This window comes from Cornus florida, unplaced genomic scaffold (genome assembly GCF_030987335.1).
Source record: "Cornus florida cultivar Cherokee Brave unplaced genomic scaffold, ASM3098733v1 CherokeeBrave_3.0.0_Hap2_Chr04, whole genome shotgun sequence".
NCBI classification, from domain to species: domain Eukaryota; kingdom Viridiplantae; phylum Streptophyta; class Magnoliopsida; order Cornales; family Cornaceae; genus Cornus; species Cornus florida.
The window spans coordinates 94,501,063-94,518,828 of NW_026775574.1; the positions used below are offsets into that span (position 1 = coordinate 94,501,063).

At 35.0% G+C, this 17,766-nt stretch overlaps 2 protein-coding genes across 2 annotated transcripts; both read right to left on the bottom strand.

Moving 5' to 3' along the window:
* Nucleotides 1-230: 230 nt before the first annotated feature.
* On the bottom strand, nucleotides 231-2,145 carry LOC132302339 (protein INAPERTURATE POLLEN1). Its single transcript, XM_059799175.1, has 2 exons — nucleotides 1,567-2,145; nucleotides 231-1,401 (listed from the first exon to the last, which is right to left on the bottom strand). The coding sequence occupies exons 1-2, from the start codon at nucleotides 1,580-1,582 to the stop codon at nucleotides 602-604; spliced, it is 816 nt and encodes a 271-aa protein (XP_059655158.1). The 5' UTR covers nucleotides 1,583-2,145; the 3' UTR covers nucleotides 231-601.
* Nucleotides 2,146-2,772: 627 nt separating this feature from the next.
* Nucleotides 2,773-12,291, bottom strand: LOC132304013 (beta-ketoacyl-[acyl-carrier-protein] synthase III A, chloroplastic). Its single transcript, XM_059801496.1, has 8 exons — nucleotides 11,672-12,291; nucleotides 9,671-9,819; nucleotides 8,739-8,875; nucleotides 7,023-7,128; nucleotides 6,826-6,944; nucleotides 4,098-4,162; nucleotides 3,787-4,009; nucleotides 2,773-3,219 (listed from the first exon to the last, which is right to left on the bottom strand). Exons 1-8 carry the CDS (start codon nucleotides 11,863-11,865, stop codon nucleotides 2,998-3,000), a joined length of 1,215 nt encoding a protein of 404 aa, XP_059657479.1. The 5' UTR covers nucleotides 11,866-12,291; the 3' UTR covers nucleotides 2,773-2,997.
* Nucleotides 12,292-17,766: the final 5,475 nt, after the last annotated feature.

Genomic DNA, 17,766 nt, shown 5'->3' on the forward strand with positions numbered 1-17,766 from the left:
TTAACAAAACCAGCAATAACAATGCATAAAAAGTCACATATAAGGAACAATTTCTTCCAGTGGATGTCAAGGTTTGTAACATTTTATTGTAGCTCATCAGGGAAAAAATAATAAATAAATAAAATAAAAAATTGTTCACTGATTCAAGCCTTTCAAACTCACTTCTTTGATATTGTAGCTAAAACTAAAATGTGATACTATCAAATGAAGAAACTAATTAACTGCACCAATCCAGAAGTATCAATCAACCCATATCAACTCAAAAACAGCATTTTAAGAGCATTTCAAAATTGCATTTTACACATAACAGTTGGCAAATATATTCACTGTCCTTGAAAAAAACTACAATGAGAATTCACAACATGGTTAAAGAGTACCTTCTCAGATAATTATAGACAAAAGGTAATGCCCTGCTAATAAGCTCAAGCCATGGAGAAATCAACATAGTGATGATAATAGATCATAAAAGTTACCATGAAAGGGTGTAGCCTTGATCACATCAATTTGAAAATTGAGTTCAACCCCTCTACTCCAGTGTATGAAGGAAATCAGAGGATGGACTCATTGCAGAGCAAGAAAATCAAAACCCCAATTGAAATCATCAGTTGATAGGCATCTTACAGCGTTTGAATTCGCCGAGCAGTTCATGATCCCAAAACCCAACAAGGAATTGGGCAAGTCCTTCAAGAAACACAGCCGCCTGATGAACATTAATGGCTGCCATAATCTCTGCAAGAACACTCCTCCGAAGCCTATTGGCATCCACGAAAACACCCCTCATCTCCTCCATCTGAGCCCTCATGGCCTCCCCGAGCCGCTCCTTCACCCCCTCCTTCTCTCCTTCACCCCAATCAACCGCCACCCGGGCCACAAACCCTGCCTGCACATCCCTCACCCGAACCACCAATGCCGGTACCAGCAGCCTCAACCCACGTTCAATCTGGTCAATTCGGGCCATCAAAACCCTAGAAGGGCTCTTCCACGCCATCACAACATTCCAGGGCCTATCAAACAATTCACAACCTTCCCCAATTTGAATCCCACCACCACCACTATCACCATCGTCAGAGTCATCGTCACCGTCGAGAAATGATCTGAGGAGGTTGATGTAGATGTAGGGGTGGAAATCGCCGAGCCAGAGGAAGGGTTTTTCGATGGGATTGCGCCAATCGGGGTAGAGAAGTTGCGCGACGTCGTGGGAGGCGGCGAGGTCTAGGGCGTCGAAATAGGCTTGGAAGTGGCGGTGGATCATTTCGACATGGGCGGAGAGGAGACGGCGGGAGAGATAAACCGAGGACATTGATTGGCGGAGGAGGGGGAGGAGGGTGTTCTTTAGGGTTTCGATCCATTCAACGTAGTAGTCCTTGAATGGCCGTGTGGTCTTCTTGCGACCGAAGAGAGCTGTTTGGGTGATTCATCCATGAAGAATCAAGTAATTAGCAAATGGGTTTCATAGATGTGTGTGTGTGTGTAAAAGAAACAGAGGAAAAGACGTGTGGGTGGGTGGGTGCATAGATAGATATATAAATGTATAGAGAGAGAGAGAGAGAGAGAGAGAGTACTTACAGACTGCTTTGAACATCTTGGGAAAGATGTAAACGTTGAATGTGTTCTTGGGTTTCTTTCTTCTGTAGCAGAGAAGAGAATTGAAGCTTTTGATTTCTTGAAGGAAAAAGAAACAGACGAAAAGGTGTCTGTGTGTGTGTACACACACAGATATATATATCTAGAGAGAGAGAAATAGAGAGGACTTAGAGACTGCTTTGAACATCTTGGGAAGATGTAGATGTGGAATATGTTCGAGGGTTTCTTTCTTCTGTAGCAGAGAAGAGAAGAGAATTGAAGCTTTTGGAGGGAAATGGAAGGGTTTCAAAAGATCGTTGCTTTTTTTTTTTTTTAACGACTGGGCTAAATTTGGGTATTGGGATCAAGCTATATAATACTGTAGTTGTTGTTAAGGGACTGTTTGGGAACTGAAAATAGGGGGAAATCGAACAAGAAGATAGAGAGGCGAGGTGGAATTGAAATTAACAATTGTGGTTCCAGTGAAACCATAAAAAGAGTATGGTGTAACGAGTTGGGCGAATCCGCCTTGGATCAAGGATTAATTTTGTCTCTAATATCAAATATTACTATTAACTTAAAATTTTAAATTATTGGATAGTGTTGCATATTCACCGTACATACTCAATACTCTTCGTCTGAATCCGATGCAAGAAAAGAACCTCGGCATAAGGCTTATATAAATTCACTATTTTAAAATATTTTGGCATTGTTTGGCATAGCAAATGAATCAAACAACTTAGATTCAAATTAGCCAAGCCCCCTCCCATTTCTTGCTTTTTTTTCTTCGAAGTTCAGACAAACGCGTCCACCCTGCATTTGGAAAAAGATAAATCAAACTATCAAAACTTACTAGCTTTTGATAAGTAAAAATTAATATATTCCATAAGCCAACAAAACAAACTCGAGAAGCCCAATTGTCTGAGTTTCACTTCTTAGAGCTCAGCTCGCGTCACGTTAAATCTCGTCATAAAAAACAAACCAATAAGAGACCTACTATTGTGTCAGTATTTAATTGCTTTTAGTGATACCATGTCATCAACCTCGATTGAGCTAAACATTTCTCTCTTGTTTTTAATTAAATATAAGAATTGCAACATTTTTCTCTCTTACTCCTCCACAGTATTTAACAATTACAACACAACATTTATGGTAAAGAAGTTCCAAATAAAGATTGACGAGAAAGCACCACTTACTGATATTTGAGACTGAGGAAAAAGAATAAAATTTATTGATGATCAAAAAGTTTGAAAATAACTAAATCCAAACAAGGGAGGTGAAAGAGACTACACGATCAGGCTCCACAAGAAACAACATTACATATGGCTCAAGAAACAACAACACATAGGACTCAGAAAGCAAGAGTTGGAATGCCGGTTTAGGATGGATTTTCTTCTTCCATCTGTACTAATCATCGGTAAGAGAGAGAGCATTTCATCCCCATCTAACTATAGCAGAACCCCATGTAAGACCGGCACCAAAACCTGCAGCTGCAATAGTATGACCCGACTGTACTTTTCCACTTCGAACAGCCTCATCCAACGCTAATGGAATGGATGCAGCGCTTGTATTACCATAATTTGCTAAATTTGATATGACTCGTTCAGATGAAACTTCTAAACGTGTTGCAACTGCGTCAATGATCCTCTGATTTGCCTGCATTGACAAATCCATTTTAGCATTCATCAAAATTCGACGTAAAGGATTGCACTAAGAATGACTTCAAATTGAACCTCAAATACTACACTCATGTAAAATGCTTTCCTCTAAGTATCTGATTTACCATTGCACAGATACCACATTAATTTCACGACAAAGCAAAAGAACTCTTATGGAGACTCGAACTCTCACCTTTCACTTGAAGGTAGAGGAGATACCACAGGGCTACAGCCCTTGGTTCTGGGTGACTGAGCCAAAGAATACGCAAAATCTTTGAACGTAACTCCAACTTAATAATTCTTCGAACCGTCGTATATTCTTTTCAATATTATGCATATATAACATTTCTTTTAATTTTTTTTTCACCAAGGAAAACGGCACTGTAAATCGATTTGACAGCCATTGGATGTCATTGCTCATTATAAGACAATATAGAACACACTCTAGAGATCGAAAAAATATGTGGAACTGAATATCTGCGCAAACACTCACCCCATCACCCAGCTCACGCAATTCCCTGTGTCTGCTATGTGTGTGTGTGTGTGTGTGAAATTGTTATCATACCTGATGTAGCAATAACCAATCTATGCTAGATTTAGGGAGACCAGCCTTTTCAAGGGCAGACTCAATTGACTGTGGCACACATCGACAGGCAAAGCGGAAGACCTCTTTACCATTCATCTGGATACAGGAATAAGAGTAGCTTCTTGGAGAGAAGCCTAACACTGACCCGTTAGAACCCGATGCATGATCCACTTCATTTTCTTTCATGGTGGCATTCAATTGCCTGCATAAGAAGGGGAAAGGCAGTTAAGCCTCATTCAGCACAAAGGGGATTATAATACATCACTATCCAAGGAGATGATAACACAAACCTTTGGCCATCACCATCACTATGCATGTCAAACCCGTATAAACCATCCTCCTCCGCATCGCAGGCCTGTAGAATTATTCTGATATCAGTATAGATGCAAGAATATTTCTCCCACTGACATGAACTTTTTGTTGAAGAAAACCAGAAAAATATCACTTCCAAGCAACAAGAACAGGTTATTCTAGACACCATGGCGGGCGAGAGACAAATATGATGGACTGGTTAAAGGCATCCATTATACTTATTCTAACATCTTAGTTCACCTGCAGAAACAAGGAATGGAGAGATGGTGTATGCAATGATGATACATGAGGTCTCAAGGTGCATAGGTTGCCCTATGGGTGCTTGAACCTCTTCCACCGAGGATTGTGAGATTTTCAAAACAAAGGAAATATATGATGATACATATATGACTAATTTCCACATTATTAGTGTACTTTTAAAAATGATGTTATGTATGAATAAGATTAAAGATGTAGTCTATCAAGAGAATTTAATTTAAAAGTATTTCATCAGAATGGGTGTGATGAGATTATGGCTCAGTCCTTGTTTGCCAACAAGGTTGGGCTAGTTGCGGATCTGGCCACTGCAATCCACGGGCCCAGGTGGCACGGGACCACACCCATGAACTTGGAAGTTTCTACAGCCTTTACCTTGAGGACCAATCTTATAAATGGGAGTGGAAATGCAACTTGGGGAGGACAACAAAAAAAAATAAAAAAAAAAATCTGGTCTATGATAGGCATGGACAGTTTTTATTGTTGCCTGGGTTGCAATTTTTTTAAAAACCTCAATTCGGGTTGGCTATGACGGAGGCCAAACCAAGCATGAGCCGAACCCCATTTATATTATTATTAGTATAATTATTAAAACAGTAGTACATAAGCCTAACTGAAGCGTAATCTGACAGGCTAAACCAATCTGAACTTGACCCACGCAAGTTCATAAAAAATAAGCTAAGGTTAAGCTCAAGTTGGGCTCATTGGGTTGGCCTAACTGGAGGTCAGGTTGGCCTCAGACTTGAGTTACGAGTTTTGTACTTCGGGTGGAGCTTGGGTGGACCCCTCAAAAATCTGTGCAAAGGCGCAATCTACCCAAGTTGCACTCCTAGATAATCCTGTAGCCTCAAGTCTCATGCAAAGTACAAGTCTTCACTAGTTACACATTTAAGGCCAGACAACCTTACAGTTTGAACAGTAATGGTGAACCTTCAAAAGTTTGCACTCAGAAAGAAAAAGAAAAAAAAAAAATAGAACTAAATTCAAAGACAGGAAATTGGATAATTTTTAACACTAAAGCATCATGTTGCCGACCAGCCAACAAATCTTGTTTAGACATTATTTTTCAGACTCCAAGAGGCAGCACAAATTAAGATAGTACAAAATCCTATGAGTTGCCGAACGATGTTGAGTGGAATCATAACATGAGGGGTGTTACTGCAATTGTGCACAATACATTATAAAGAGTAGCAGTCAGAGAGATCCCTAGCTATATCAGTCTCCCATTTCTACTATTCTGCATTTACTTTCTCCTTTGCACAAGCCTTAACACCAACTTGACAACAGAGCATCAAGACCACAAGAGTTACCTCTGCCATTCAAAATTTTTGGTAGCTGCCAGTGTCAGCATGCAAGACCTCATGTTGATCCTATACCTTTAGACTCAACGTCTACATCTCTGCCTGTACCCTATTTATTGCATCATATTTGGTGTCTTTTTTTCGCCGCGGTTAGAGATAAAAAGGTTGATATGGAACCAACCATTGCATTTTCCACTTTCCTGCATTCAAGTAATTCTGCCACCGCCCTTGGTTGCTCCTACTTCATCTATCCCTCTTGAATCATCAATTTTTAGGAGCCTCGTGTGACATTACCACATGCCATATTTATTCACATCATTATCCTTGCCTTTATCCCATATGAAAGGGTTTGGTCGCATGAATTCTCTTTCTTCAATTTTTTTCAATTACAAATCATCTCTTCTGTGATATTTAACTTTTTAAAATCACTTTTTATGATTCATCCCACGTTAACTTCGGACGTCCTCTTTGCCTACTACCTTCTGTCCCAATTAGTCTACCTCTTCTTACAGGAACATCTATAGATCTTCTCTTACAATACATGCTTCACTCGAGAAAAGGTGAGATTGGCTTCTGGTTCTTTAAATCTATGCCAAGCAAAGGTTCAATTTCAGTTTCAGATTCTATTTTTCTTTCCATTCAGTGTGTGTTCCTAGTTTTTCAACAAATCTTCAATCTTGTCAATAGCATTACCACAGCTTTGGATTGTAATATAAAGCTTTCTCCATCTCATTGCATGCTTCAGGACGTAGCAAATTGGCACTAATAGTAAGAGGGTGGCCTTTACTTCTTAAACTATGAAGCTCCTGAACTACAACCAAGGAATTTTATCAACAGGTCAAGCTCCTGACAAGTCACTCCAATGGCACTGAATATTAGGCCAAACCACCATTTTTTTTTGTTAGATATAGTGTTTTCTGCCTTATTTGTCAATATTAATGGCCTTCTTTTAAAAGTGATGCCTGTGTGCTAGCAATAAACATTTCAGTGTCCCTTATCCTACTTGTTTGAATAGAAACCCTAGCTCCTTTCATTCTTGTTCACACCAATATACTAGAATTAAGGTATTCCCAGAACGCAGAAAAAAACAACTATCTGCTTATATACAAGTTCATATATGTATGTTACGCGGGGGGGATAGAGCCATTACCTGCACTAATACAGCACCAGCAGCATCCCCAAAGAGAATACAGGTCCCTCTATCCGTCCAATCAACATAACGAGAAAGAGCATCGGCACCAATCACAAGAACATTGTTAAATCCACCTCCTACAGGTTAAAGTTGGAGTTAGTGTAATAACCATGGAAACAATAATTGAAATGTCAATACAGTAAACAAATTGTTACCCCTTATATGAGAAGCAGCAGAAACTAGACCCAACACAAACCCGCTACAAGCAGCAGTAATATCATAAGCCAATGGATTTCTTTTGCAGCCAAGTGCTTTTTGGATCTGACATATGCAGCAAAAAAAGTAGAGGAAGAACATGCAAGAGTCTTAGTTATTATACCAATTCCGGAAAAGATTTATTCGAAATAGACAGTAATATTTCAACTAGATTTGGTTCTGTGTTCAGTGACAAGCTCATACATTGTTCACTAAAAAGTGGACATAAGAGTACCAAAGTGAGAAAGCCCAAAACAAAGGGAAAGAATGAATTCTCGACTATACGATTAGTTAGCAATCTAGATTTAAGGAATAGTTTGAAGCCCTTAACGATGGTACTACGCGCAATACCATTTTTGTAAAATAAAGTAACACGGAGCTAATTATAGTGTCTATGAAAATACATTTACAAGGGAAAACCTCCACTAAGAGCATAACTAACTTAAGTTCCAAGCCAACAACTTTGAGAGAATAAAATGTTGTTGCTGTCCCACAGTTTTTTTTTTTTTTTTTTTTCTTTTTTGATATGTATCACTTTCCTACAGTTCTTAAAGATAGAAATAAAGTTTTTAAAGAAGAAAACCAAAGTAAAACAAGTTAGCCAACTTATCCATTAAAATGCAAATTTACTATCCCCACCTTATTGATTAACAATGTGACCACAATAATAACCAACACAGCTGATACCTTTTTCATTTAACATAGGTCAATACGATTTCTTATACATGCTTTTACTAATTCAAACAATTCAAGAAACCAATGCTCATTAAGGTTCTTAAAAGTTACTGGTAAAGTGTGTTTCCCTCACATCGATTATGAAGAGTTTTGGATCAAATTAAATATTGCTTACAGACAGGGCAATATAAGACTGAGCTGGTAGTCAGCAGCTTGGACTATGCTGTATAAGAGATTCATTCAAGCTGGTACAACAACTAACTAAAAAGTCAAGCTTGAGCAACATAAGAGACGCTTTCAATTAGGCTTGTTGATATGATCTTTTAAGATAGCCAGAAGGCAACTTTCTAAAACAAAGCACTTTAAAAAGATAGTCCTTAAAGAAAAACTGGCTGTAATATCAAGCCATTGAGTTTGAAGATTTTCATTTTTTTTTTTTTTTTAGAAATATGCTGTAATTGTTAGTTTGCCTTGTTGCTTTAAGGGGTTTGGGGAGGACTGCTGGATTAGGATAATGAACAAGCTTGAGTGGACATCCGAATGTGACTTTGATATATTCTCTCACAAAACCAATTATGTATCATCAATAACATTGGGAATAAACACAGGCCACATATACTCCAATAACAATATATAGACAATATATTTCATACTTGCTCCTCATATGCACATACATTCCCACACCAAAACAGATATAGACATACACACAAATACAATTTTTTTATACTTGACTTTAATATCACGTTCTTCAACTTGTTAAACTAGAACAAAGGACATATGTCAGATTCCAATCCCATGCCTATCTACATGCAAGGGTGCTTAGAACACAGAACCATTCATTACTAGATGCTTAAAGATATTCACACATATCAACCTCAAGTACAGTTACTACTATGTTTGGTCAATCTACTTTCATATTTTAATAATTAATTTTTTTTGCTAAAGAGCACCAAGGGAGAGCAATCCAAGTGGTCCACTTCATATTATCTATTAACTTATACCTGAGGAGCACTGCCAAATAGATCCTCTGGAGTCGACGTACACAACAAGACTAGGTCCACATCATCGGGATCAACCTCTGCCATCTGAAGAGCTTTACTTGCTGCCTCTACAGCTAGAGAAGTTAAGCTCTCTTTCCCTGTAAACGCGCAAGTCAGAGCCAGGCCAGGTATTGTTCGGAAGCCACCAACAAAAAAAAATATGATTTCCATGTTAAATCTCATGGAATAAATGACAGTAAGACATAAGAACGCCAATATGTTATTTATATCTGAACAATTCGTTGAGCAATAGATCATTCTAGACATTAAGTGATTTGGCACAACCATAAGATAGATCTAGCAAATTTCATACCACAAAAAGTAAATCAGTTACATGATCCGTTCATAGATAGTTGGGATCAAGAAAGAATTGAAATTTGGCACAAAAAGATCTTGTTGGTTTAGAAACATCAAATGGCAAATCTCGAAGCCCAAATGACCATATGACTGCATATGAGAATTCATGAGGAAAAGACAAAACAAAAGGAAAAAAAAAATAAAGAAAACAAAGAATCTGTAGAAATGTCTAAGCTTTGGCTGGGTCAGGAATACTAATATTCAAATTGGTTTGCAATCTCAGGCTTGTCAGGGATGGGTGGCTTCAGGCCCCACACAATCCAACAATATAGTTTTTGCAATCCAAGCCTAAACACAAGCTACAAAAATATAACTATATGAGTCTATAAAAATCAAAGCTAAAACCAGAAATTTTGAGTAATTAACCAAGCCAATCAACCCCAGCCAGGCCAGCCTTGTCAAGCTATAAGCACCTCCCTCAGCTTAAGCTAAGATTCTGACATTGTAATCAAGCTCAAGCTGAACCAATAGCCTGTGATGCTAACTCAAACTGTCTATATAACCACACACATGCATGCACTAATTGTAAAACTGACCTGTAAGAATTCGTCGATTACGAATCCCAGTGCGGACAGATATCCATTCATCAGAAGTTTCAACAATATTTGCAAGATCGTCATTAGAAATTTGAAGACTTGGTACTGCAGAGCCACACCCAATTAGTTTGCAGCCTTTACTAACGAGCCTGTACAAATTCATTTTCAAATTAAAACAAATGAGGAGATTTTTAACAATAAAATTTGCATATAATTTCTAGGCTCATCGCATAGAACTAAACAAAAACAAATATCAGCAAGGCCAAGCAGCCAGGCTAATTTATGATATAAACAATGCAAACTTTGAAAAACAAAATGAATAGAAGGGTAACAAAACTATAAAAGATCTAAGTTCAATGAAATTGAAAAATATGAAATTCTACCAAGTGAGCCCCAAAATAATGGGGCCTTGAACAGAAAACCTTAAATAGCAGCACTGGAGCTTGAACAATCTGCTCAACTCCTAAGTACCAAAGAATATGCATACATACACAATAGTTGCACGTGTATGAGACCATCTAAGTTGCACGGCTACTTCAGCAATGGAATCGTATCCATAGGATAGCCAATAATGTTCTTAAATATTCGTAATTATGTCTAAAGGAACTGCAATATGCCACATGTACAGGGTCAAATTCATGAGTTTTGCATAGTGTTACCATATCTGTGGTGTCATTTCCATCACTGAATTTTCTTTAAGAGGAAGTCAGTAGATTAACAGCTTCTCTTTTATTGCCTCTAAAAAAATTAGAACTAAGGTTTACAGATGCAATAAGAAAAGATTTTTACATGACCTTCAATCAATAATATAGGTGGATAATTTAATAATATCATTAAAGTTAGGTGGAATTTGACTAAATATTTCAACAAACGCAAAATTCAGAGCCCAAATTGGCCTTGACAATTCTTCCTTAATTCAGTTAGAAGTTTGTATGGGTTTCAACATTTAGGCAAGGGTTTCATATTTATAACTTGTAAGACTGCCAAGCAAAGTATAGAATAAAACTCAACATTCAACAGTGTGGAAAAACATTCTGACAACTAATTGTTAACTAACAAAGCTAGAATTAACGTGTACTCCATCCATCCTGTGGCAAATTTCCAAGGTACATGTTCCTCAGTCCAATACATTGTCTTCTAAATCCTCAAACTTCATAGTAATCCCGTGGGTAAATTTTACAGCACCATTATGTCATGAGCTCCTATAATGCTATTCCTCAAAAAATTGCACCACAATCAGTATGTTGACAACTAAAAGAACTCCCCCGTATATAGACTCTTACCATGCATGAAACCTTTCAATACTAGGCACCTGTGCAAGAGGAATAAACAATCTCGCTCTATCAGTACGCTGACAACTAAGGTACTCAAATTTAAAGATCCAACAATTAACAAATAAATAAACATGACCTTTACACGAATCATTAGCAACAGTGAGGTTCTTATGTATTTATGCTCATTTTATCCAATTTCATTTTCTGGAACTACCATAATCGTTTAGTCCGATAAACCTTGTGCAACAAAAAAAAACTTAAGAGAGAGAGGGGAAGAAAATGAAATATTCCCTGTACCTGAGCTTGTGGACTCTAAATTATTCCATGTTCAATTCCAATTGCCCATGCAAAAGGATAAAACTCTTCCTCTCTCACTTCACTGACAACTAAGGTACTCAATATCAAATAAATTCAACAGTTGGCATATAAATACAAGACCTCCACATTTCTCATCACCAAAAATAACAAACACCATTCCAAGTCTCCTACAGTGTATCAACATGGAGAACCAGATAAAATTACTAAGCCCAAATGAGATGAACCCATTTCAATCAGAATTCAAATGCACAAAGAAATATTCATTTGATTTCAGAAAACAAAGCCAGAAATTTGCAACCCAATTGCATTAAAAACCTACTCAACTAAGAAATCATAGCCTGATAGACATTTAAACAAAACCCAAATGATCAATTAACAAAAAACTAAAGAAATCAGGAAGAGAACATACCTGGGTCCTCGAGATTTTGATGGGGAAACGCCAAAACTAAGCTCCTCTGAGCCCTCAATGGTGGCGGAGCAGAGTACCCTTTTGGAGGTACCCTCAGGGGAACAAAACCCAGATCGAAATATGCCTATAGAAGGACGAATCCTCCTTTTCAGACTTGGAACTGTAGGTGAAAAGAACCCAGATGCATTTGCCATTTATAGAGCGAGAAAGCAAATGAAACTAGAGAGATAAATTACTGTGTCAACAGAGAAAAAAAAAATTAAGCTAAATCTCTAGCTTATTGATGAAAGAACAAGAATGTGAGAAGTGTATATAGAGCCCATGAAAGGTTTATAGATAGAGAAAGACCAATAGATACAAAGAGAGAGAGATTAATAAACGAATAGAGCAAAGAATCAGAGAAAAACAATGGTTTACAGGCTTTTTCACAACCTGCGGAGAACCCGAAGATGAAGAAGAAAGGCGATTATGCCAACCCAAATAGAGGAAACCCCAATGCCAAAACTCAACTCTCTCTCTCTACTTTCTCACTCTATATATATATATATATTTATATATATCTCACTCTAAAATACTATGGTTTTAACCAGGGGAGTCACTCATGCACTACTCTCCTGTTTCGAAGATTTGATTTTTTCGATACAATCGAATTTCTTATGATTGTATGTAACGAGCAAATAGTAATGAGACAAGGAACCAAATGGCTGCATTAGCCCTTGACGTGTACAAAAACTATTGGTGTGGTTTGTGATTGTTATGTGTTTGATGAGTGCAGAGAATACAAATCTCAATCTTCTTGTTAATCCTAACTCTGATCCTTCTTCCAACAAGACAATGAATGTTTGTTTAGCTACATTTGTTTTGATTTTGTTGACTTTATTCATGAGTTCTTCCAATGAAGGTTGTTTATTGATTTAAGCTATGAGCATAAATGTTCTACTTGTATCTAAATTATTAAAATTAAAAATATAATTTGTTTTTCTTTTTCGTTTTTTGTAAATATGTACAAATAAAATTTTTGCGGAATGTTTGAAATGGTGTGGTTGGTTTGTTGGTGAATGCAAAGTAGACTAGGTCGTTTTGGGAAGAAGACTTAATGTGTGTTAAAAAATATGGGTGAAGTTTTTGTGATGTTGGGAAGTTGGTTATGCTACTTTCAAATATCAAAAAAATTAACATAGGAATGTGATATAAATGTGTTAAAAAATATTATTCTTAAAATAGTTGTCCATCTCATTCCAAAATTAGATGTACTATTTTTTATAATATTTTCAAATTATTATTTTAACTAAATAATTATACTAATTATGAAGCACTATTTTATCTTTTAGTAAGGATAGATTTGAAACTTCACTCTTATCAATACAATAAAAAAACTATCAAAACACCACTACCATAAAAAGTTAGATTTCCCATACACGACATATATTTTGGAACAGAGAGAGTAATAATATAATGTATTATTATATATAATAATAATAATGTTTACTCATTCTATACAATCATAAATTAAAATTTTAAAGCTAAATGTTTGTTATTTTATTTTCTTAAATTTTACTTCCTCCGTCCCATATTAGTAGTTCATTTTTCTTTTTTTATATGTCCCAAATTAGTTATCCTTTTTGAAAAGTCAAATATCTTTTCATTATATTTCCATCATTATCCTTTATCTTTTTAAAAAATTTCAAACTTTGGTGTTATATATTTAATATTTGAAGGACAATTTAGTAATTTGAAAAGGGAACATGCATTAATTGCATGTTCCCTTAAAAACTTATAAAACCAAAGATAGACAACTAATAAGGGACGGAGAGAGTAAATTATGTTTCTAATTAACCTATAATATAATGTTAAATGCATTGAATATCATTCTTCAAGCAGATGTCTCGATAGCCAGTGGTTAATACCTCCGGTGAATTTTGAGAGTGCCAAGTTTCGACTCTTTACACCTACTAATCTTACTTCTAACATTTCTTACCTTGTAAAAATAAATAAATAAATAAATAAAATCATTCTTCAAAAATTAATAATTACTATAAAACTATCATGTCAACGTGTCACTATTGTGTTTCAGCATTGTCCAAAAAAATATATATATATTTAAATTTCAATACACCTTTAATCATGTAAGAGTTGTGGCCCGTCCAACACATGTCTGACACTACCACGCCACCCTTATTTGAATGGTCGGTGTTTTCTAGTTTGAGACACTAAAAATTAGAAGACATCTTTTATAAATCAAATTGAATATTTAAGTAAGATCAATAAGAATGCAGAATGTATCATTTTTCCAGTATATGAAATTTTGAAGTTTAACTTATGTTTTGACGATTGGTTCAATTAAACTCTCAAATTCAAGCTTGTTTTTAGTCACATCATAAGTGAGACCGAGCTAACATCCATAACGCATAAAAAAAATTCATAGAGTAATTAAATAACTTATTTTAACTGTTTATTTATCAAGGGTTTTGTGGTCCAGTGGTATCTCTCAAGTCTCAAAAAGAGCAAAGTGAATGCATGAATAATGTGTGTTTCCTTCCTAAAAAAAATATGAAGTGATAAGTAATTTGCAGTTTGAAATATATATATATATATATATCTCGTTTTGAAAGAAAAGAAAATAGCTTCAGGGAGTACAAATGCTTGAGTGTATCTTGAACGTAGAGAGGTTAAAAATCAAACTGGGGCATGGCTTGGTATGCTTATTCATAAAAAATAAAAATTAATTATATTCATCACTCAAATTACATATGAGTAAATCATTCAACTAAACTCATTCGTTGACGCCAAGAATTGACTTTGTGTTGGTAAATATATGATTCATATGACATTTAAGATATAAGTAACATTATACTAATATGTCATAAAATAATTAATAATATTTTAAAAATAATTAATTAAATATATAATTCGATATTTAATTAAACATTTAAATTAAAGCAATAAAATAATAAATAAAGAACTTGGATCGAAACTAATATTGGATACTATATCCTTAAGATGATTTACGCCCTGCATGGTGCTAACGGACTCTATGACCATGATACAATAGTTTACATCCACCAGTAAGAGTACTACAGACTCATGTAATCCAAATCAAATGGTTCGGACGAATCTTAATATGCCTCGATGAAATTAAATTAGGGTCTAAGTGGCTCAGACCACTTGACCTATGGTTTGAACCCACTTGGGTTGGGTTCAAGTCTAGAAAAGGAGAGAAAAAAAAAATTGAATTGAACGAATTGCAAATAACAGCTCAAGGGGTAATTTATAGAAATAGAAGTGCATTTTCGGATTGAGCTATCTTAGTGGACACAATCATCTATATGTGTCTTTTCATCACTGAATACAACCATATATATGTGTCTCTTCATAACTAGACACAACCATTTATATCACCAGACACACCAACTGCAATATGTTATAATGATTCACATTGAATATGTTATGTCTGTTGGTTGTATCTTTTCATCTCACAACCAACCAGTGATCACATGTGTTCAGTCCAAGGCATCTGAAGACTGATGAAACAATTTTCATTCATAAATTTTATACACCCTAAGTCTATTATTGCATAGATCGAGGTATCTAATTATTTTGTTTATCTCTTGTATAAAATGTACCTAGGGTGTATAAAATATACTTTTACAAGTGATAGACAAAATCGTCATTTTATTAAATTTCGCCAATAGGTCTAGCAAGAAGAAAATAATAGAAATGTCGTTAAGTATATGCTTCAAATCTCAAAAAATTAAAATAATAAATGTTAAACAAGTTATCCTTATGTAAAACAGAACAGAAATTTGGACTTTTAAGAATAAAAATTAATTCCATAGGATCAAAATGTTTTTGTGAATTGGAGTAAAATTGACCTCTATCATTGTTTTCTAGATTAAAATGATATACTTTATGTAAGAAGTGAAATCGCTTAAAATGATTGAAGGTCAGTTCACAAAAGAGTCTTTTTCATCCATTCATATCCAAAAGTAACTTTTTTTTCACCCTTTGATTTGGAAAAGTTGTCGCCCAGTGTCCTGCTGCTCTAGGCTTGATAAAACAAGTATGGCTGTTCAAATTTAGGTTGGATTGGAGCACGATGACGGAGGACGGTTATGATTGTTTACATGTGTTATAAAAAAAGTCATAGCGATATCATTTGTTGCAAATGGGTGACAACAAGGTTATTACTTGATGTGAGGTGAAATGATGTAGGACATTTAATTTAACGGTATAATCTCTCCTTTCTAAGAGAGAAACGAAGATGTTCAAGGTCGAATACAGGTAAAAAGTATTCTTTGAACATGTATGCAAAATGTAAGTAGATTGAATAGTAAAATGGCACATCTATTTTTTGTACGTGAATAAGTTTGATTTGGTACAATTAATGTGAAGAGGTTATCATGATCATTATTTGGTTTAGTGGTAAAAAAATTAAATTGACAAAAATAATTATAGAATTTAATTTTTGATAGGACCTTGAAGACAGATAAGGATCAATTTCAACAGTGGTAGCAAAAACTTAAATGCCATTTGTTTGTGTTGACCAAAGTACACTCCCAAGAAGTTCCAACTTCCAACTATATTGATAACTGCTGATGCTTCTAGTCACTTTGAAACACTGCCTTTGTTATAAGTGATGTTTGGAAGAACGGATAGATAGTTTTAATTTAGAATTAAGGTTATGTTCGGTTGCATAAAATTAGAATAGATGGAATTGGAGAAAAATTTTCAGTAATTCTGAACTAAATTTTTTTTTTTTTTTTTCCAATTCCACCCAATTTAATTCTAAAGCTCCAATTCTAAGCAATCGAACATAGTCTAAAATTTTTAGTTCAAATTAATTTTTTCTTTTGCAAAAACTGAAAGCTATTCACGTTTGCAATAAGCAAACAACAGGATTAATATGGAGCTCTGTAAATTTGAGTAAAATTAAAAAGGAATGCCAATTAAAATTAAATTAGCCTTTGAGTTGGTGTTCATGTGTTTAGGTTGGTGATTACGATTTGCTCTAAATCCTGGTCCCATCTTCACAAGTTGTTAGAAAAGCGATTAAAAACGAACATAACTTTTATGTTATTTGTGGAAGTATCAATTCCACGCTTTAAATTTGAAAGTACCCAACTTATACTATTGAACATAACTTTGGCTCTCATCACAGTTATCAATTTAAATATGATTAAGATCGATCTCTAATTCAAATAGTCTCTATTTACATATAATTCTCTAAAAATCACGAGTTTGTTCTCGAATGATGCCATTAACACTTTTATCATACATTCTTTGAATTCGAAAAATGCTGAACTGTCGATTTAGTGTTGTATGAATGAGGCGTGAATTTCACCACATGACATCACACATTGAAATCATGTAATGAGACTTACACTATTCTCATTTACATATTCTCTATTCGGTACCTTCTAAATTCGAAAGATATATCATTTCATCAAATGGTGGATTTCAATGACCAGAAATGTAAGTTTATTCCAATTAGTTGAGTAAGCCTAAGTTAAAATCTCCTCTTCTCAGTTTTTAGTTCATTATTTATATATATATAATAAAGTTTTTAGTATATTCTGGCAATTTAATAGATAAATTTTAGAATTCTATATATAATTAATGTCTGAAAGGTGGAAATTTGGAGGGAGATATAAGAACTTGTGGTGGTTTGTCATAAATTATGTACAGCAATACAGCTGTGGCAAAATTGGATGGCCCTATAAGGTAGATGAAGATCCGTTTGAGAATTGGGACCCCAATACACATACCCATACATTTCCAGACACACGTCACACAGTCAAGTGACTCGAATTTAACAACATAAAAACATATTGGTATTTTCTGCTACATAGAGTTGAAGTCTTGAAATTAAAATTGATGAAAAAAAAAAAAAATTAGTTCAATTTTTATAATTATTTTTTTTAAATTCCATTAATTCCAAATTTAAAACTCTAATTCCATAGAACCGAGCACACCTTTTTATTTATTTCTAACATAATTTTTCACTTTTCTATCTTTTCTGCTTTTTCTTATATATATATATATATATATATATATATGCCCAAAAAAACCAACATCTCATTTGATTTCGAGAGAAC